The 21625-nt window shown below is 36.4% G+C and overlaps 1 protein-coding gene across 7 annotated transcripts in view; it reads right to left on the reverse strand.

Moving 5' to 3' along the window:
- Window positions 1–4244: 4244 nt before the first annotated feature.
- The window catches only part of EYA4 (EYA transcriptional coactivator and phosphatase 4), a 138986-nt gene continuing 121605 nt past the window's right edge, over window positions 4245–21625 (reverse strand). For 6 of the 7 annotated variants that reach the window (XM_077782202.1, XM_021540675.3, XM_021540674.2 and 3 more), the window contains exons 14-20: window positions 17852–17941; window positions 11727–11785; window positions 11460–11620; window positions 9270–9384; window positions 7399–7520; window positions 5993–6093; window positions 4245–4383 (exon numbers count right to left, since the gene is read on the reverse strand). In XM_077782202.1, the coding sequence (XP_077638328.1) occupies window positions 4303–4383; window positions 5993–6093; window positions 7399–7520; window positions 9270–9384; window positions 11460–11620; window positions 11727–11785; window positions 17852–17941 (729 nt within the window). In that variant the 3' untranslated portion in view covers window positions 4245–4302. Of the gene's footprint in view, window positions 4384–5992; window positions 6094–6132; window positions 6234–7398; window positions 7521–9269; window positions 9385–11459; window positions 11621–11726; window positions 11786–17851; window positions 17942–21625 lie in introns of all 7 variants that reach the window. The other variant, XM_077782203.1, reaches the window with a different exon arrangement.

Consider the following 21625-nt stretch of genomic DNA (forward strand, 5'->3'; position numbering starts at 1 on the left):
TGCATACACTGTGTGTCTACATCATCAAATTGGTTTTTTTTATGTATTTTGTCTCAAGGACACAGCAAAGAGCTGCTAATTGTCTCTCAGGCTTCATCTGGAGCAAGGCACAGTCCATAGGTGAGCCATTGTCTACCAGACCCATATATGAGTTCAGGGCTTCTCCAGGCATGAGCAACAAGGGCAGCGTGGATGTCAGAGTCCCAGCTCACACTCGGCTCCTGTAAGAGACACTTACAGGAGTCCACAAACCAAACAACTTACAACATTGTATAGTGCAGAAAATGACACTTCCAAGTGTATTTATTGAGAAATAGTAAAGATGTACATAATTTTACAAGCTTTTAATTTTAATTTACATTTTTCTTAAATTAGGTTGACCCTAATAAACTATGATCTGCTAATACATGACAGAGATCCTTGGTTTAAAATCTCCAAAATGCTGCTATTTCTGGGATTTTGGCTAATGTCACTTCAGCTCCTCTCTAGAGATACTAATTACCACATTCATTTACAGCATAGGCCTGGTGTCAATCCTATAAAGCAGAGATGACTTTTGAATGGAAACCCTGGATCTGGATACAACTTCACAACTAAAACCTGGTCTTCCTATCACGGGTCAAGCCTATATTCTCCATAAACTCTGCAGTTCTGATGGGATGTAAGGTTTCATCTTCCCCAAGATGAAGAGTGTTTGTTTAGAGGACTTAGATTTGGCCTCATCCCCCTTGTCAATGCTTACACATGAATATACTCTGCATCTGCTTCAGATGCAAACACTGCTCACACTGGATTTAGATGGAATAGATCTGGGAGCTAGCTGCTACCTATATCTTTGTGCACAGATAGGTATTTTCTATCTGTGCACAGTCTTCACAGGCATCTAAAAATAAGCATAATTTTTAGGTTTTTCTGCCCTCTTTTACTGAACTGCACAGAGTTATGTCTAAGATATTGTCCTGTGACTGTAATCACAGAGTATTTGTATTTTGCAAGCTGACCACTCAAATGTCTAATGAATGTTCAGGTTCTGTACTGAGAACTGCTTTTGCTTTTTCAGCAAAAGGCATTTTATTCTATATTTCATTTGCTCAAAATACTTGCAAATGTGACCTTGTGCTCAATTTTGTTGTTGAGGAGAGGCTGAAGGGAAGGTAGTATCTGATTAATATGCTTCTGAATTAAAATGCACTCAATGTCAAAGTGACCAGCCTTCAGTTTAATCTTCTTAGGCCCATCTGGAACAGTCTGGTGTGACTGTCTCTGCCTTGGTTATTTTCTCCTCTGTATTGTTCATGCAGGAAAATATATCAGACTAATTTCTCTCTACAAGGCAGGCATGTACTACACAAGTTTATTTAAAGATATATAGCAATTTTTGCTTAGCAGGAGAGTATTCATTCTCTGAAATTTCATTTTAGAGTTTTAGTATTGCAAAGCCTTTTGAGCTACATCCTTGAATTTTCATTGGATACATGTTTGTGTGGATTATTTGTTTTAACAATTAACTTCTGCTATGGTGGCACACAGAACCTTGTCATGCTCTGTAAAACTTCCCTCCTTTTGCTTCCATCTTCTCTCCAGAAGTCCATTTATTAATTGAGCCATATCTGCCACAGAAAGCTAAGCACAACTCCAATGACGGCACTGCAAACCTTTAATAAGAACCAATAGCTGTTGCTGGGCTAATTTTGTTCTTTCATTTGGTTAGGAAAAGAACACTGAAAAGCTGAACAAATAACTTGAGAAATAATATTACCTCATGCATTTAAATAACAATATGACATGTCAAAAAAAAAAAAAAAAAAAAGAAAGAAGAGAAAAAAGCTAGTTAACCAAACAATTTTTTTGTTTTATCACATCTTTTCCACTGAGATTTTTATGTAATGCTGGAACTTGAGAAGGGCTTCAAAGTTCTTTCTCATTCCAGTAGAAGCACTTTTTTCCCATCTGAAAAACTAAAAAAGCTGTACTACAGATTTTTATTACTTGTATTTCCAGGTACTGAAAATATAAAGAAGGTATGTATAATTATTTTTGTTTTGGACACACAGATCTATTACCCAAATATCTACCTAGTCTACAGTGATTTCATATGTGGCGAGTCTCATGTGATGGTTTTACACTGCCCAGGGATAAAAAGTTGTTGTTAGTTTGTTGTGTGGTGACTTGTACATCTAATTCCAACACAGCAAAGAAATTTATTTTTATGAATTTACAGAGAAGTTCACCTTGGACTTGTAGCTTTCCAGGCTTTCACCGACCAAGAAACTTTATTAAAACCTCAACAAAATTTAAATGAACAAAGTTACTACCTGGTAACTATGGCATATGATGACTTCAGAGCACAAAGAGAGATTTTCACCTCAGTGCTGACTACTGTGCTCGTGCAGTCATCCTGGAGTCTGCCTTTGATATCTTCTCTTGCAAATACCTCTTCACACAGTCAGTGAATATGCAGCCTCAGGTGTCTCCACATACAGTGTTAAAAATTGAAAAAGTTAAAAATTGAAAAAGTAGTTTCTACCTTCTGCCATGAGAGATGAGCCACTTGCTGTTATTACAGAGTGCTCAAGCTGCACATAGAACATTAAGGTCCCTGTGTGCTATATGGATCTTGCTCATTTTCCATAGCTGAAAGGTAGTATGTTCAAAATTTGCAAGGTAATTGTTGCTGTATGGTTCGTAATTTTTAATAGAAAAGATGGAAGTTAAGGTGATATATTTCTCAGTGTTTCTTCATGAAAATCACTTCTTATCCTCTCCTCAGATACCTGACATGCTATTGAAATTTCTGATCAGAAACACTTAGGGTCGCCTGCAGTCGTCCCTGTGTAATTTTGTTGAGCAATCAAAAAATGGATGAGGAAAACCATGCTGACCCAAATACACAAAAATGTGGAACAGAATGGAAAAGCTACCAAAATGCTGTTTTCTTTACCAAAGTGGATTATCTCCTGAAATGGCCAATGTCATCAAGCCAGCAATTTCAGTAGCTTGTGTTGATCCTGAATATGCTAAATGTAGCATAATTTCCACATCTGACAGATGAGAACTTCTTTTCGTAATTTTTCATTCCTAAAGAACTTGTGTTTTATTCTCCATCTGGGATTAACTCCACATTTTCACCTTCTAGTAATGCCACCTGAACACTTTCCCTGTTGGGTGGGACTTTGTTGTGTTATACACAGCAGATGCACTCATGGTATGTCTTTCAGTGGACTTGGTAATTAATGAATATGGCTCTTAGTTCTCTTGCTGGAGAATCAAGAAATGATGCCGAAGGTGTTAAACACTATTTCTTCTTTTACCTTTCTAGGTAGAGGTCCCCAGTATCAACGTCCCAATATTTTCTTAACTTTTCTCAAAAAATCAGTGGAATTATTCAGAATCCAAATAAAAACACAAACTTGCCTTTATTATTTTTTCTTACTGCAACAAATACTTAAAATTCTTTGGTGCAGCCCTGCTCTTTGATTTCTTTGAATTTCAAATTTGGTCATGTCAAAAATTATCACAAAGGTTTTTTTGTTTATCTACAGAGTTTTTAACCAAAATTACATTATAACACACAAACACAGTCTTCTCTTTAAGGCACAACACATCATATGCACATTCTGTTTGCCAAACTTATAAAAGAGACAATATTATATAACCCTTTCCCTCCCCTGTCCCACCCCCCCAAAAAAAAAAAAAGAAAGAAAAATTGCATCCACTTCCAAAATCAGCTGCTAATAAAGTCACAGTAAATTATTTTCATCAATAATTTACACAAATTACATGTCTAGACAGGATTGTCATTATACAGTCTGAGTGCATTCCAATTCAGATTTTTTGGGTTAGGTAGGCTAAAGTCTGGTTCAAACCTCAGTGCTGAGAATATATCCCATTTTGAGGAATGTTGTTGAACACCACCTTGTTGGCTGGAAAATGCGTTTTGGTGCTTTGCCAGTTCGAGTCCTTTGTTCATTCCTGTCAGGGCTCACTTGGTGTGTACCAGCAACCTCCACAGTTTTAATTCATTTAAAAATGTTGCATATATAAGACCATAGAGCTTTCTTACGTAGCACTAATGTTTTAACTCCATTCAGCAATCTGAATTCTTCAGTTTGGAATTTTTAATTCCAAATATTTCTTCCCTTCTTAAGACAATTCATATGTGTAAAGCCAGAGGCATTGAATCACACATAAAAATTCAGTGTACTTGAAATATGTATACATATATATATATATGTCTGTGTGTGAGTATATATATATATATATATATATATATATATAAGGATCATCAGCTTTAGAACACAGTTACAAATACTCTAGTTCCAGTGCTTGATGGAGAGCCAAGAGGTCCGAATGACTGGATATCCTCCAGAAAGGCATGTTGTGCTGTGTTTGTTAGAGGAGGGAAAAGGTCAGGAAAGATGAACACTGTGACATAGGGCGACATATGACACACAAGGATAGTTAGAGATTACCAGCACCTATCTTACACCCCTGTGTTTCTGGATTGATTTTTGCTGTTCAAGTACTGACAAAAATCAGACTAAAAGAGATCTGAGCTTAGTAGCTCAACTGAAGTTAAAATAATTAGATGATAGCCTTTCTTAATAGTTACTTTGGAAAATGCCTGTTACATAGTAAGAGCTACTAGCTTATTGTTAGCATGCAAGCCTGTACAAAGGAGCATTAATAGGAAATCATTTAATGCTTCACCTATTTGACTACAAATACTGAATCATCATAGGACTATACAACTTCCATGAAAAGATGCTTCTCACTCAACACTTCAAACCAGAGCTGAATTACATTTTTTCTCCATCCAGGAAGAAAAAGAAATTTATTTGGATAAGAAAATAACACATTTCTAGTTTAAGAAAAGATAATTTGTGTTGCAGAAAGCATCAGTGTCTGTGAGAGATGCAGGTATACACACTACTCTCTTTCAATAGTTCATCAGAACAGAAAAAACACATATTACCATGTTGTGTTTAGATCTATTTGAAATGTGCTATATTCATCCATTTCTCTGAATTCTACATCTACCCATGCAATATAGCCAATGTTAAGGAAAAAGCATGCCCAACCAGAAAGCCCACAATCCAACCACCACTGTTTAGAAAAAATTATAAAGGACCCATCACCAGTACTGTACCTATATTAAGGAACCATTTGGAATGAGCATTTTGGTTATTTCCATTTTGTTTCCACTCCAACTACAATGCTAAGAGAGTGCTTTATTTTGCTACTCCTAGTGCAACAAGATTTACATAACTGATCCTGTACAGACATTGTGAGGCAAAAAATTCAATTTCTGCACACTTCCAGGGATTATACTGGGAAGTATGGCAAAAATTACTAATTTGATATGTTTCTGAACATTAAAAACTTTCCTACTGAAATTAGACTTGAATTACCATAATGAGGAAACGAGGAAACAGTTCTTTTTTAGAAACAAAGATTTGGTGCACAATCTCTACCTTATGTTCTTTTTCCTTTAGCAGATATGTCTTTCTTGAAGCAAATTATATTTCATATTTGCCCCAATAAACTGTGGATCTTCATCTACCTTAGCAGAAGAATTTACACAGTCCTTTAGATATTTTCCACAATCTCTGTAACACTTTTCTTGAAACATTTCCAGTTTCAGCATTTTAAGAAAAGCACCACCCAACCATCATATCATAACCCTTTCTATCTCTTCTGTTTATCTTTTAATTTGCTTGAAGTTTGTCAGACATTTTTCTGCATTAGTTTTCCACCTGTTTTAAAAATATTGTTTTGTTTTGTTTTGTTTTTTCTTTCGAAGGTGAAGTGAAGCAAATGCTAGAATCCAAATGGTTCATTTTACTCTAAGTGTTGATCTTATCATGCTCTTGTTGGCTTTCATCTGTGGACTGAAATTATTTGTCATTTTGTGCAACACTGACAGAAATGCAAACAGAAAGGCTTGCATTAGTAGCTATGTATCACACCAACATTTCAGAAGACAGGTTACCTTTTTTGCTGCCTGTTCTTCTTCTACACCATCCCCAATTACAACATATACTACTTTTCTGCCAAACCTTTGCATTATTCGTTCAAAGCAACTTTCTTTTCCTGGAAGATAAATGAGATAAGAGTTCAGAGTGAAGTTACCTGATTAGCTGCATGTTCCTCATCTCGGCCATCTCCAATCACAACATAAGTTATGTTAGTGCCAAATCTGGACACTATACGCTCAAAACAGCTCTCTTTGCCTGAAAAACAATGCACTATTTATTCAAGCTATCAAGTGAGTTATGGTGAAGCCTTACAGAGGATTTTTGAAGTGGTAAGACATTGCTATTACTACTTTTAAAAAGTTCCCAGCCTTGGGATTTAGAGCCAAATCTGGTAAGAAGCAATGGATTCCCTGAGTGACACTAAGATGTTTCAGGTAAAACTAGATCTCTTAATCATTACTGGAAAGCCACTAAGACAAAGAAATTAGCAGCACTGCAAAAATGAATAGATTAGCAAATGAATAATTGAATTTAAATATTTCCTTACGATTGTAATAATATTCTTACAAAGAAAGTAGAAATTTTAATTCTAATGTATCTGCAACAATGAGTGATATAGTGATGAAAACAATTAATTAAATGATGACTGAGGTAATAGTTCTGCCTGACACTGCTAGAGTATGCACTGCTTTTTCCCTTGTGAAAAAAATTATGAAACATATTGCAATACTTTTGTCACTGAAGTGACATATTCCATGCTATAAAGGTTTTCATAGGTATGGAAATGAAGCATTCCTGAATTGCTGATTGGTAAAAGCAAAATTATCAGTCATTGTATGCTGCATCACATTTCTCAGAAATGACTGCTTCTCTTGGTTTACAGTTTTGGATGCAATTTCCAGAAACCATCCATTTCCAAACCATAATGCACAAAAGGCACAAAATTGTGAACAGAACGGGGAAGTGCCCTTTTGTTATCCAGCAACACAGGTTCTGTCAGTAACACCTGCCATTCCCATCACTGACATACCATGCCTTAGGAAAAGGTTTGTGAAGCTGTGGTCTGGCTTGCATAGAGCTGAAGATCAGAGCAGAGGCTAATTTAACTGGATTTCTGCTCAGATTTGAATTCACAAAAACCTTTTCTTCATTCTCTTCTGCCAGTTTTTGTTTCTGCACCATTCTGAGGAGTTTCTGAGGGTTTTAATCAGAATCTCTATTCCTTTAGGCATCACTGAAAATAAGGTGAATTTGGAATTCTTTGACCTAAACACATCTGAACACATGTAATGCCTAAATCTTATAACTGAAACTGCTAAGTGTCAGGGAAGTGTTTTGGAATACATCCATTACTGAAAAGAAAAAATACCAAAAGGGTAATGCAGTGCAGTCAGAATGGATGGAAGAATAATTTTCTTACCTATTTTGGTTGCGCTGTATATATTTTCAATAGGAAAAGCTCCTCCTAAGCTGTATAGTAGAACTTTTGCAAGTGCTGGGATAAGCTGGGTTGTTGTTACCAACACGTTTACACAATTACTCCTAAAATGAGAGAAATAGTTTAAGTTTAAATAGTTTTAAAACAGTACCCAAATATTGATGAGATGAACCAGCTGTGGAAAGCATATTAACCATCCCTCAGCATTTACTTCCATTCATACAGTACAGCTGCTTAGCACCATCACTTACAGAAAATATACATAAAACCCCTGGTGAAATCCTTTAAAAATATGTAGGCTTGATTTGTAGGAAATATTCTACTCTGGTTTATAAAAACTAGGTCTTTGAAGATGGATCTAGTAAAATACAGATATTTAAGACCATCAACAACCTCCAAAACAGGTTATTTGAATGTTTTGAAAGCATAATTTTCATGCTGGCAATTAATTGTCAGTAGCTACCAGCAAAATAAAAGAGTTAAGATAATACAAAAACATGATTTGTTACTCTTTTATCCTTTATCTACTCTTTTATCTACACTTTTCTCCACAATGGCATCGCTTTCTTCAAGTTTCAAGAGTAAGAATATCTCTGAAGAGAAGGAGAGATAAGAATGATCATAATAAGCTAGCATTGAATGGTGAGGATGAAACCTTGAATGGGGAAGTTGTGCAGGCCAGAGAACTCAGAGCTGAGATACTTTAGGCACTCACAGGCTGGAACATGACCATGATGTGGACATGGAGCTGAAAGTAAATACCTGTGAGTTTTCCTTCTGGCATTTCCACAAATTCCAAGCAAGACCCTAGGCTGCTATTTTAATCTTTATCTCAAATGTATCTCAATTTCCTGTTAGTAACCTATCAGTAATGTTTATCTGACTCACAGGTAGCTTCTGAAGGTTTACAGCTGTACACTTTTCAGAAGACATGACAAAAGACTATTATTTAACAATCCTGAGTGAAAGATAACATTTTTCCACACTCATCCACCAATGCTCAACTGGCCTCAGTTACCAAAAGTCTCTCTGAAAACTAATAATTAAGAAAGAAATGCAGAGCTAAACACAACAGCTTACACAATTTTGCTACCTTTTTCCTCCTGAAGTGCTTCATGCATTGTTAAATAAACAATTAAGAGATAAGCATATTGCAAAATTTGCTATGTTGAAATAAAGGTTTTTATGTCTTTCCAAGTACGTTCTTTCCATTTGACACTGAATCTTTTCCCAGACATGTTCAGAAAGCAAGATGACTTAATGCTGCTCTTTTTTGTGGTTTAAAACTAGGATTTTTAGGATTTCTGGTACGATACATATTGCATGGCTTACTAAGTAGCAGCAGGATTCAGTTTTATTCTTTCAGAGGAACAATACATTTTATGTCTCAATATTGGGAATTCAGACTTTTAACTGAGTTTAAAAGATTTTTGCTCTTGTGAAAACTTAAGATTTATGCTAAGATATACGATTTGCTGGGAAGAAGGAAAATGCCCTTATGTTCTGGTATCTGTACAGTATTAAGGAAGAACTGCAAATAGGCACAAGCATTGAAGGACAGAACAGAGAGCTGTGAAGTTCAGAGAATGCTATCCATAAGGTAATAAATTAAAAGCTGTCTCAGAACTCTACAATACACTTTCAGTACACACCTTTGAGAAGACATTTCATAGTATATTTAGTAAATACTGGAATCGGGATAAACAAAACCACTTTCCACTTTTCCTGTGACCTATTTAAAAGTTGTATACCTGCTCTGTTCTTTAAAGACAGTAACTTATTGTAATCTAAAATGTAAAAAAATATCCATTACATATCTAGAAACTTTTTTTACAGCAGACTCAGATACATACCTTGTGCTGATAATTGATAATGATTTAAGTGCATTTGTTAGCCAGGAGTCTGTCAGAGCTTCAATCTCTGCTCTTAATTGCAACCATGCATCTCTTTTAGCAGGACCTAGGAGTCCTTTAATGTAAGAAAATGAGAAAAACAGAATTAAATTCTGTATCAGATAGGGGTTATGGTCATTGTTTCCATTTTAAACTCCACTACATCTTGAAAATAATATCAAAGAGAAAATCTATTGTCTTCAATGATCAGAAAATCTTAGGTTTTATTTGTATTTCATTATATCAAGGAATGTCAGATGGCATTTCAGACAATAATAATAATTAGTTGCATTTCTTTATGTATCAGGCTTCATTTCAAAGGTATATCTTTCAGAAACACATATTTTTTAAACCAGCTCCTCCCACATACCCAGCTCCTCCCACGTACATTGTTCTCATTATCAGAGGCAGCAACAAGAAGATCCATGTCATTTGGATCATAGGTGAAGATGGTCACAAAAGAAGATACTTTAGAAAAAACTGTTTAAAACTGCCCTTATGCCCTTATGACTCTGCAGATAGTACAGATACAGAAATACATTTGTTTGGTGATGGCTTGCTCTTCATGTCCTGTTGTAGTTGGTTCCTTTTACAGCATTTAGAGACTGAAATGGCTGCACATCTTATGTTCTCATATCTCAGTTGGTCCCTAAAAGTTAGTGCTTCAATATCTCTTTCTGGGTATAAATTGGCAGGCATTTAAAAATACCCAGTCTATTAAATGTTGAAACATGATTTTTCTGGTACCAAGGTATTTTAAATGTAGATTTTGTCATGGAAGAGCAGGGAAATAGGCTTCCTGACCTTTAGGATCCCTCTTCCCTTTCACACCCTGTAAGTGATGATGACTGTCTTCCCAACACGTGATGACTGTTTTCAAAAATCAGAAGTGAAATAACCTAAAAATATATAAATTAATCTTGTCTTCTGATAATTTCTAGCAGCTGTTTTGAAATAAACTGATACAGATAAACTAAGAAGATTATTAAAAATGCTAAGATGTGGAGGACAAATGAAGAAACTTGCACATAAAGGATGGCTTATATTTCAGATGAAGGATATAGGGGAGACAATAAAAACCTTAATCCAGTGCACTCTATTTGCAATGTTTTGTTCCTCTCAGTGTGTTTCCCTGTCTTGTACTCTTGGATTTGTTCTCTTATTGGTGTTAAAGGTTTTATGAAATGCAGCAGTTTTAGAATCTTAGATGCATCAGTAGATACAAGAAAATCCAGTAAACTTCTGTTCTTTCTTTGTTTCAAGAATTATTTATATACAACAACTGTTGTGAATAGTCACAACACCAATGAAGGGCAAAGTAGGGCACCCTTTGGTCCTATTGCTTCATCCTATGGTAAGGAAAGACTGAACTACTAAGAGTGAAAATATGTGGCTGTAGCAATTATTGAAGACTTCTAAATATTCCTTGTCCTCACAGTCTATTGTTGAGGGGCTCAGTTGACACATTTCCCTCCTCAGAAGAAGCCTGTCTGTCTCTGCAAGGCACATAGGAGTCTCCAGAACAGGTTCTTTTGGCTCTGCTGCTTCATCACCTACAATCTGCTAGTGCAGACATAAGCAAGTCCGTGAATTAAAACAGTAACAGCAAAGTTCTTGTCCCAAATGAGATTTGGACTCGCTGGAGACAAAACTGTATAAGCTACAGAGTCAACAAAAGCGGCTATGGGCACAGCAGTGATAGAATATTCTTGCACCCACTGGTAAAAGAGACTGGAAGGTACCCAGCAGAAAGTTTAGGTGACAATGTTGTTACCCAACCAGATCCTGAAAATGTAGGATGGAAATGGCCATCTGCAAACAATTTGTTCTGTGAAACTGTACAATACCTTTCCTAGAACAACAGCAAATCTGAGGTAGACTAAGTGGTTCAGCAAAACAGTAAGGTAAGACTAGCTGGCTCTGAGGGAGGAAAATAGGCTCTGTGGAAGCTAAATGGAAGCTTGCATTGTTTTCCTGCACAACAGCATGTGGCTTTGCCTTTACAGTCAGTAGCTTTCAACAGCCATTGGTTCAGTCATATCACTCTCCATTCCCTCTGTGGCTTCCCAGGCTCCTTCCCTGTACGGCAGCTCATCACCCTGCAGCTCAGACTGATCAGCATTCAAAGTTGTTTTTGGCAATTGAACTCACCTCCTATGTTGTTCTTGTAAGTATTATACAACTCTTTTACTCTTCTGTAACGGAAAGCCAGCTTCCTCATCCAGTCAACCCCTCCTCTTACACCTGTTGGCAGACAAAGGTTTGCACTACTTGCAGCTGCATGGAAGCCATCAGTTGCAAAACTGTAGGTACTGCAAACACCCAAAATACAGTAAAAATAAATACAATGTATTCCTGTAAATGCTCAAATTATTTCATCTTAAAAAAAAAAAAAGAAAAAAAAATTCTGTATCTTACCTTAGGTCTTGTCCATTATCATCTGAAGAAACATCATCTATATGAACTTGATCACATTCCTGTTAGAAAGAAAAGAAAGCAAACCCAAATGACAAATTTGTCTTAGCAGAGAGTGCAATCACCATTCCAAGTCCAAAAGGTGTGTGGATGCAGCACTTGGGGTCGCGGTTTAGTGGCGAGCACGGTGGGCTGGGCTAATGTCTGGACTAGGGGATATTAGAGGTATTTTCCATCCCGCATGACTCTGCTCACCACAGGCTTGGTGCAGATGAAGGAACGACCGGTGCAGGCCAGGAGGTGGCAGCCTGTGCCCACCCACAGCCTCCTACTGCCATCAACATCTTTAAAATACTACAGCCTTCTACTTCTACACGCACTTCTAAATCACTAGTTAAAACAGACCTTTAGAAAAGCAATATGCAGTTTTGGTGTGAATTTTGGGAGTAAAATTATCTTAATTTTAAAGCCACAAAAGTTGCACGTGCCATTTACAGTCTCCCTAGTATACCAATACTTGAAAAATCATATAAACCTTATTTTCTCACTCCCTAAAAGCAATTGATGGTGAACCTCGACAGGTGTAAAACTTATGTTAAGTAGTTTGGACACTTGTCAGGTTCTTCTATTAATTTATGTGAGTGCCTTTGGCTGGAAAACCACATATAATCAGCAATCCTAAAGAACTTGATTATTTCCTGGCTTTGGAAAGGATGGAAAGAACTTGAAGGAACTGAGGTACATTGGAAATATGAATTCCCCTCCAAGATGGTTTTAATATTGGACAGCTTATCTGCACAGTGGTTACAGCATAAAGATAAGAAATTGTAGTGAAAACAAAAGTAGATATATGAGCCAAGCCATCATGCATTATATAATTGTTTTCTAGAGTTGCTTGAACTAAATCTTAACCCACAGACACACCTGAAATTCAGTGTCCATTTAAGTCAGCACTTAATTCAGGCTCTCTGTGACATGCAGGGATATGTCCTTCTAAGTTTCCAGTCTTTGTCTCATAACAGTGGTAAACTGTACAGATAAAGGATAAATCTGAACAGAGGAGTGATTCCAAATGTGTAAGCCACAAGTTCCTAGAGTGTGAATTTAGGGAATTATAATTTCATCTTTCTACTTTGTTTGCTTTGCAGTGAACAAAAACTTAGGAGACTTTTACTTGCATGAACTAAGTTGCTAAAAAAAGGCAATTTTGTATAAAAATACATATAAGTTAATTTTCAAATAATTAATTTCTTTGCATTATACAATCATAATTTTAAATATTGGGTCAAAGCTAAAAGAAATAGTTGCCAATCCCTGCTCATGGGGCTTAATTCATTAAGACAGGATAATAGAGCTTGTTCAAGGAACACAGATTTGTAAGATTTGTAGATTTGTAAGATTTGTAGATTTGTAAGATTTGTAAGATTTGTCGATTTGTAAGCATTTTTCCCTTCACTGGAGAAATAAATTTTTTTAGTTCTGTTTGAGGAGATTATCTTGAGCAGTAGAGTACTTTAAAGAAGCTGCTTTTGGATGTAAATAGCAGATGAAGAGAGAAAGTAAAGGGATAATTTCTTTATCTTTATTTATCATTTACTGTCCAGAAAAAAAATTGCAATTATGCTTCAACCAGTGTAGGATAGGAACTCAAAAATCAGACAAAAAATCCTACTGAGAAAAATTCTGACTCTGTATTTTGCAACATCTGGGCAATATCTTTCTTCCTTATCACCTTCACAGATTTCCCTGGAACTTGTAAAAGTGTTTAGTTCAAAAGTTTAAAAATCCTGTGGATATGAAGGTGTACTAATTAAATAGAGGGCACACAAAAGCCTTGATGGATTAGGAGTGTCTGCTGCTGTTTGGGTTTTGTTAAGCTTTTCAGCTACATTGTTCCAGCCTTGAAAATTCTAGGTAACTGTTCTGCGGATAATGTCATTATTAAGTTATATATGAGTGGGCGGCACAGGCTCAGCTGTTTAACTTTTTTTGTCTCACAGTTGGTTCATTGTGATTCTGTGATTGACTCCAGAAACAGGATGAGGGGACCATGCGGTTTTCTGATTACTCCCCTCCTTGTCCCTGCAAGAAGGTTGTTAGTATAGGAGTTAACATGTATATTATATAGAAGATCAAACCCAACAGCACTCTCCAACTTCCTCTTTTTCTCCCTTCCTCTTCTCCTCTTGATCTATGGGTTATCTCCTCTTTACGTGCTGGCAATACACATTTTCTGACCAAGAAACAAGCTCATGTGCCCATCACTCATTGTTTTCTTTTACTTTGTTTTCTTGTTTACTAATCTACTTCAACTAAAACATTTACCTTTTACAAATTCACTTACATGGTGTGGAATAATCTTGCAATAAAAAAAGAAAAAGTGGGCAGTTTGAGCAGATTTGAGATAGTTCTCCACTTTTCTCAAAAGAAACAGGAAACTGGTGGCACCATGTCTGAGTTTGTTTTTAAATGACACCAAAGAGTTATGGGAGAGACAGAAAGAAGCAAGCTCTCTGTCAATTTAAATAATAAGGTAAAATATTTTTTACATCAGCTATGGTACTGGTTAAACTCAAGTCACAGTGGCTGTCGGTGCAATGTCAAAACTAAGAAACATAAAAATACACATCCTATTAGAGCAGATACAGGAAAGGAATCTAAGCATAATATCTAGCTTTTGCTTGAAGCAATAATAATCTAAATTATATCTGAATGCAGTCAATTCTTTGCAGCAATTTTTAGAGCCTGAAAGTTTGAGAGTAAAGAATAAATACATCATCCATAAAATTTATAATCCTGGACTGGACAGTAACTTCATTATCCAGTAAAAACACTGACTTACCATGCTGAACACAAAACTGTACTATGCTTTCTTAGGCTATACTGAAAATCTCTTTTAATATATATGTCCAATCTCTGTTAAAACTAGTTTTACCTGCCTCCCAAATTCTGAGACAAACCAAAATCGTACTTTTAATTTTTCATTTCTTCTTCTAATGAGAAAAAATGGCAAAATGTCCTTTAAAATATGATAGGATAATGATAAAAATTGAAATATAATTCAGTTTGTTTGAAATGAATAGTCTTTTTTTTCATTGACCTGAAAGTGGAGTGGAATAACAGAGTAGGAAGATTCATGTCTGAATTACTACTTGCAATTTGCAGAAATTGGGGTTTTTTTGTGCATAGTAAGCCTTACCAACGTTTCTAAATGCTGTCTTAGAATTAATACTGAGAATATAGAAAAACTTGATTTTACTCCTTACCTGATTGAAAAGAGAACGCCTTAGTTTGGCCATTATTAAAAATCTGTGTCCCATCCCTAAACGTTGTTTAGGCACATGAACTTTCTGGAACACCAGACGCCTATTTTCATGGCAAAGCACCAACTGCCCTCCCAAGTGATACTTCCCAAGCTAACTAAAATTTATACCCTGAGAATGCAGTAGCTGGAGAACAGCCTAGCCTGAAATAAAAGTGCAGCTTGGCTGATTAGAACATGGGTTACTGGGTCAGCAGGGAATGCCTCAGCAGATCGGAATTTCTGCATCAACAGTTCTGCAGTGACAGAGATTTGCATAGAGGAAGAAAATCTTTATTTTGTATGTGAGAACTTTAATAACTTGGTTATTATTCCTAGAACCTGCTATGCAGTGTTTGCAACCAAGAAAGACAGGAAAAAAAGTGCAGTGACTGGAGTAAATATTACAAGTGTACAGGTTCAGTAGTACTTTAGAGTTGTCATGTCCAGAGCCCCAGTGTTTATTGTGGGCTGAAGATGAAAGCAAGAAAGGTGTGGAACCTGAGGGCTCACCGCTGAAAAAGTGACATGATGAACAGATAAGCAATCTATCTGCCTGATGAATAAAGGACTATCTCACTTCATTCAGTGAGAACTTAAAGTCTCATGTCTTAATGGCCATCATCAGCAGCAGCTCAGCACTCATTTTTGCTCCCCTGGAGGAGGACAGAGAGAGGAAGACAGAGAGAGATGGGGAGAGGAGGGGAGATGAGGGAGAGAACCCAAGTCAGACTCTGGGAGTTCTAAGAATTCATTATACATTCATCATGCAGATGCACCATAATATTCAGTAATAAATCTGTTCTCTGCAAACAGATTTAAACAGAAAAGTTCATTCATCAGCATATTAAAGGTGCCTTTGCATACTTGGGCACTTTATGCTATTTGCTAAGAAGATAGAAAATTGCTGGTCTTCTCATGCATACCGAAATGTATGTACACAAGTCATTTCAGCACAGGAACCTTGGAATTTTGGTAATTTTGTAAGATAGTTGATTTTGAGATCAAAATGAATTCTGGGCCATAAAGTACCAAATTTCGTGTTGAAATAGTGATTATTACATATATATAAAAATTGCTTTTAATAAAATCAAACTGATTGATTTACGAGACTCTCTAAGACAGCTCCCAAGTAATATTTTTTATTTATCTAAAACAGGGAACTTTTCAAGCTCTGGAATGAGTTGGCATATGAGTTTTTGGACAGGGGTATTAAAACCATCCTATGAAGATTAGCTAAAATGTAACGATCCACCTATGACAGCTGAACTTGTGAATATAATTTATTTACAGAAAAAATAAATAATGAGATAAAAGATTGAAGTTTCAATGGCCATAAGCACGAATAAAGAGGCATGGCAAAGCTCCATTTTGCTGAACCCTTCCACTTGAACTGAGCACAACATTGAAGAGCAGATTCTACAGAATGGCTTAAATTTTGGTCCTGCCACATAAAGTCTGAACATACAGGTGTAAAGGTCTGCTAAAAATAAATTTAAGAAATGCTTTGAAAAATTTATTTGGAATCTCTCCCTGGTAGAAGGCACCAGGAGACATTCACTGAATGCACTTGCATTGTCAAGAATTGTCTCACTAGGACTGCAATGAAGCACACATTGAGAAAGGCATGTCCAGGGCTTTACTTTCTTTGGTTTCTGCTGCTGCAAAGAGGAAGTGCAGTTCAGGTGTGGGGTGAAGTAGATTGTTTCTTGACTTAAAAAGAGCTAAGAATAAATGAGATCTGCAAGGGATGACAACCACAAACTGGTACCTTCTGCTCTTCTTACTACCTACTTAATGAAGGAACAAAAGACAAAATCAATATCCCAGTGGATGGAAAAATTGAACTTCTCTTTATTTTGAATATTCACTCACCAGAGACCTTTCTCTGGAATTCTAAACAAAACCTTGAAGTCTTCCAGCTTCCATTCATGGAAAGTATCTGTCCATGGAGGGAAGTCTGGGATCTACTCTAAGCAAGAAAACAACCACTTTAAACCAGCAGAAGGTCTGAAAAGCCCCTGGGTTAATTTGAAAAACATTTTTCACTCTGTGTCTTGAGTGAAACATAGCTGTAGGCTGGCTTTCACTATCTGTGTTAACAGACCCAGACTCTAAGAGTGAAATAAAAAACCTGTGAAGCCCAGCTGACAAACCTGCTTCCCAGACCACTCTCCCTGTGAGAGTCTATCCATGTGCTTCTGACAGGTGAGCTGCCCACAGTGGCACTTCCTAGAAAGAGGTCTTTCCCTTTTCTGACCAATTGCCAGATTATATTCCCTGGGTATATTGGGACAATACATGTATTGCCTGGTTACCTTGGGAAGAGGAATCACCAATCAGAACATCTATCACAGTCCCAGCTCTCTGATGCTGCATTCTTTGAGGTAAAAGAAGAACATTCTACATTTGAACAAGTAACAGGGGCGTGTAGCCAAAAGGCTGCTGAGGTATGTCAAGAGAACAGTCAGCTCTGGTCAGATGAATACACCCACTGAAAGCAAATAAAGAACTTCAAGAGAAGAATGTGAGGTGTGCATGTTACTATCCTGGAGATGACAGCAGACAGCTTTACAGACATGGAAACCAAAAGAAAGGACAAAGAAAGGAATGGGTAGTTTGCAGATTCTTTCTCTCACTGAGCTTCACAGAAGGACTCTGGTGCCACAGGAAGTCAGTGCCACCTGGTTAGCCTCTCTCTGATTAGAGTATGACAATCCCAAAAACTACACAGGCAGAAATGTCACACACAATAAACACTAATGCACAGCAAAGCCACTAAGTTAAAAATCAGGAATGCTGGTACTAGCATTCCTTTGATTCTTACCTCTAAATCATTAAAAAATAAATGTGTGTCAGCAAGATTAAAAATCATTTCTTCCATTCGCAGTCCAAGGGTCACAGCCATGGGTGGATCCTTAAAAAACAAAAACAAGGTTAGCTAATTACATACTGCTAAGTTATAGTAGAATTACTTTAAAAATTGATGTATATAAAGTGTTTTGAAAAATTAACACTGTAAGAAATTTCCCTGAAATCCTTTCATTATTAAGCTATTTTAATATAATAATACACTGATTATAAAATAATAAGACACTGATTAAACTCTGCAAGAAAATTCAGAGAGTTGTGGATTCTGAAAAATCACATTTCTTAAAGCCGAGCAGTTTGCAACCTGGCTGAAGCAACAAGAAAAAACCTGGTGGCCATAAACATATACATAAATATAAATATAAATATAAATAAGTATAAAGAAGACTGGAAATAGGGACAGCACTTTTCATAAAAGATGTATGTAGGAACATACATTCCTCTGGAAAGTATATATAAGTTTGTTGTTTGATCTGTAGATCATCCCTTCATTGCTGATGAAAAACAGGAATCCTGTCCCTGGATAAGATTCATTCAAAATGTTGCATTTGTTGGTAGGTCATCTTTCACACTCTCAAATTGCTCTGCTTCAGCAAGATACCATGAACCTCCCAATCTGCAATAACACTGTCTGAGAGCATTGAGCTTACAGCTAAGGCAAGGTAATGAATTCAAATTTCCTCGGTTTGCTAGCAGAGAGGTAAAGCAGATTTGTGTTACCTTACATTTGGTTTAGAGTAATGGTCCCTGGTGCTTTGTTGACACCTAGTAATTAGTTTGATTGTTGCCTTAATCATATGCCTAAACTTATGGGGTTTCATTAACATTTTATGCTTAACATAACTGCAGTGGACTTTTAAAACACATACAGTCCTTTTCTCATCAAAATATGAAAAAAATATTTCATCATTTAAACTGTGACTGACACAAGCAAATTTTCAGAAATCCCTTCTTAAATATCTTGAGATTTAAAGTTAAAATGCTACCAGCATGTAGCAACAAAATCTCACAAAATCTCAAATGATCATTTGTTAGCATTAGGATGAAAGGCTTCCCAGCCAGGATCAGATACTCACTACTCCAGGGCTTTGCAATGATGGAATAAAAGATGGCTTCTGCATTCAAGCACTTAATAACTAATGGTTTTAAAATCTGAAACACTGACATACTTTGACTCTTGCTCATGAAAAAGTCATACTTGCAGGGAAGAATAATGTTCAAGAAGTTGTCACGATCCAAATTTAGACCAAATTCGCTGGCAGTGAAAGGAAACATTTTTATGTCAACCCTTGAACTGATCTAGACTCCCTTTCAGAAGCAAAAAAACAAATGCAGGAACAGAATTTTATCCATTTTGTCTTCTGTAGTAAAGTTAACTGGATTTGAAGGTCACATGGCTGAAGGCAGCACCAAGTGCAAAGGTCAGATTTCCAAGAGGATGATTAAGGAACTCCATTAACAGATTAGCAAAATTCATGTTAGGCACTGACAACACAAATCACCAAAATACCCTGGACTCACGAGATTCCTCATCAAGCCATAATGCTTTTATCATAATGTCATCACATATAAACACGTGTTTGTCTCTTTCATTTCCATTTCTTTCCTGTGCATTGTAAACTATAACTATTTTCTCCCTAGATGCAATATAACAGAGAGTATTTGCAACACACATTTTTACCTCAATCCCATGAACACTAAGGCATGTGCATCATTTTATGCACAGGTGGTAACTCATTATTATTTATATAAGTTATTCACTGGAGTGCTTCCAAAACTGGAATCTCAGACATTTAATTCTCAGCCTCTTTTTTACCCCTTCCTGGACAGAAGCAGACTTGAATGCAGAAATTTCCTATAACATTTTCCGTTATAATTCAATTTGTTTTTACAGAAACTACCAACTATGTACGACAATTTCCTGCCTTGCCTAGTATAGCTGGAAGATATAAATGTGACAAAGATCTTATGATTTTCTTATTAATAGTAGTTTTATAACCAGTTGTGTCCCACTATTACTATTAGAATTATATTTCCTAAGTTTCTGTTTTGACAAAGGCATGAGAAGGCTATTGCTAGGTACAGTATGTAAAATAAAATAAAGCAAAGCAGAAGGAATTCATTTCAGCTTAGCATAAAATCACTGTGGGATGTCTCTGTACAACTTCTGCTAGGGAGAATTGCTGGAATTGAATTCTCAAGATATGAACAATTCTCCTCTTAATAAATTGGCCAAAATTTTGCACTGCAACTGTTTAACAAGAATTAAAAATTATGTTCAATTCGCTCTTGCCATGTTAATTTCTTTCCTTCACATAAAAAAAATAGACAAGAAATCAGGTTTTTAAAGGTCTTGTGGCTGTATAGTGTTTGCACAATATGGAGGAAAATGACAATCATAATTTTTCTGTCTTTCAGCCTGAAGCAGAAGTTACAGACTGATTCAAGTGGCACAAAGGACTGAGTGTTGAGAAGAAATCAAGAAACTTTCAATTGATACAGATCATAGCACAGCAAATTAAAAACCTTAGTAAGAGGCAGACTGAACTTCTGCCAAAATTGTATGTTGTGCTACTCTGCACAAGCACACACAACAGAGGAAAAAAGGATTAAAAAAATAATCTGGAAGTTTTCCCCAGATAATTCACAGAACAAAGAACAACTCTTTGGCCCACAGAGGTATGATGTTAGCCAGATATCATTAGTGTGCAGAAGAACCAAGACCAGCTACAACACTTCCGTACACCTAAATACAAATTACTTCTGTTATGTTAGGATGAAGGCACTAAACTGGAGCCAGACTGTCTGTCTGGGACTTCTGTACCAGACTGGTCCATCCATTGCACTGCCTTGTGGGAGACTAGATAAAAATATCCTGGGAGGACCAATACTTAAATGTTTTGATCAAGAGGAGAGTAACTGGAATAAAGCCCCAAAAGCTCAGTGTCCATTAGTAGAAGAGATGTATTTAATACTATCTTGGAATGTCAGGTTTCAGCACATGTTCAAAATAATTTCATTTCTTGGGAAAAAAAACTGCAAACACCAAAGTGACTTTAATAAAACAAAGAGATAAATAGACTGTCAGGTAGATTCATTGTGACAGGAATTTGCATGCATGAAGCCTTAAAAATAAGCAAGAAAGCAAGCAAAATTTAAAGAAGTTATTTTCAATGGGTGGCTGTTTTGTTTTTTTCCTGAACAGACTTAAAACAAAACTGACCTTGGAAAAAGGTGGAAATGCTAATGTTAAGTACCAATATTTTAGCCGAAAGAGACTTCTCTATATTATGTAGGAATCTCAGATTTAAGTTCAGTCCTCACTCTCTGAGGGGACACTTGTCCCAGGAGAAATTAATGTGGATGTTGATGGAGGAAGAGAACACATCTCTTCTTGGTAACCATAGCTGGTGGCTGATGAAGGAAAACTCACGTACTCCATAGGGAGTTTCTGTTCCACGCTCTTTAGAAGGCAGTAGGAAAATCAACTCAGAGGTCTCAGACAAGGAGGGAGTGAATGGAGAGGACAACTGGAGGTGATGAGAGATACACTATTAAAACAGGTGGACAAGAGTGAATTTTATGAGTGAATTTGAGAGTGCCATCATGGGTGTTAATGGTGACAAAGCTTTTCTTTTAATGACCAAGCAGACAGTGAGCAGTAAAAGCTTCTGGGCCCTTTCCAAAGAAATGCACAAGGTATTTAATGAGGCTTCCCTTACAACTTTCT

This window comes from Lonchura striata, chromosome 3 (genome assembly GCF_046129695.1).
Source record: "Lonchura striata isolate bLonStr1 chromosome 3, bLonStr1.mat, whole genome shotgun sequence".
Lineage (NCBI taxonomy): Eukaryota > Metazoa > Chordata > Aves > Passeriformes > Estrildidae > Lonchura > Lonchura striata.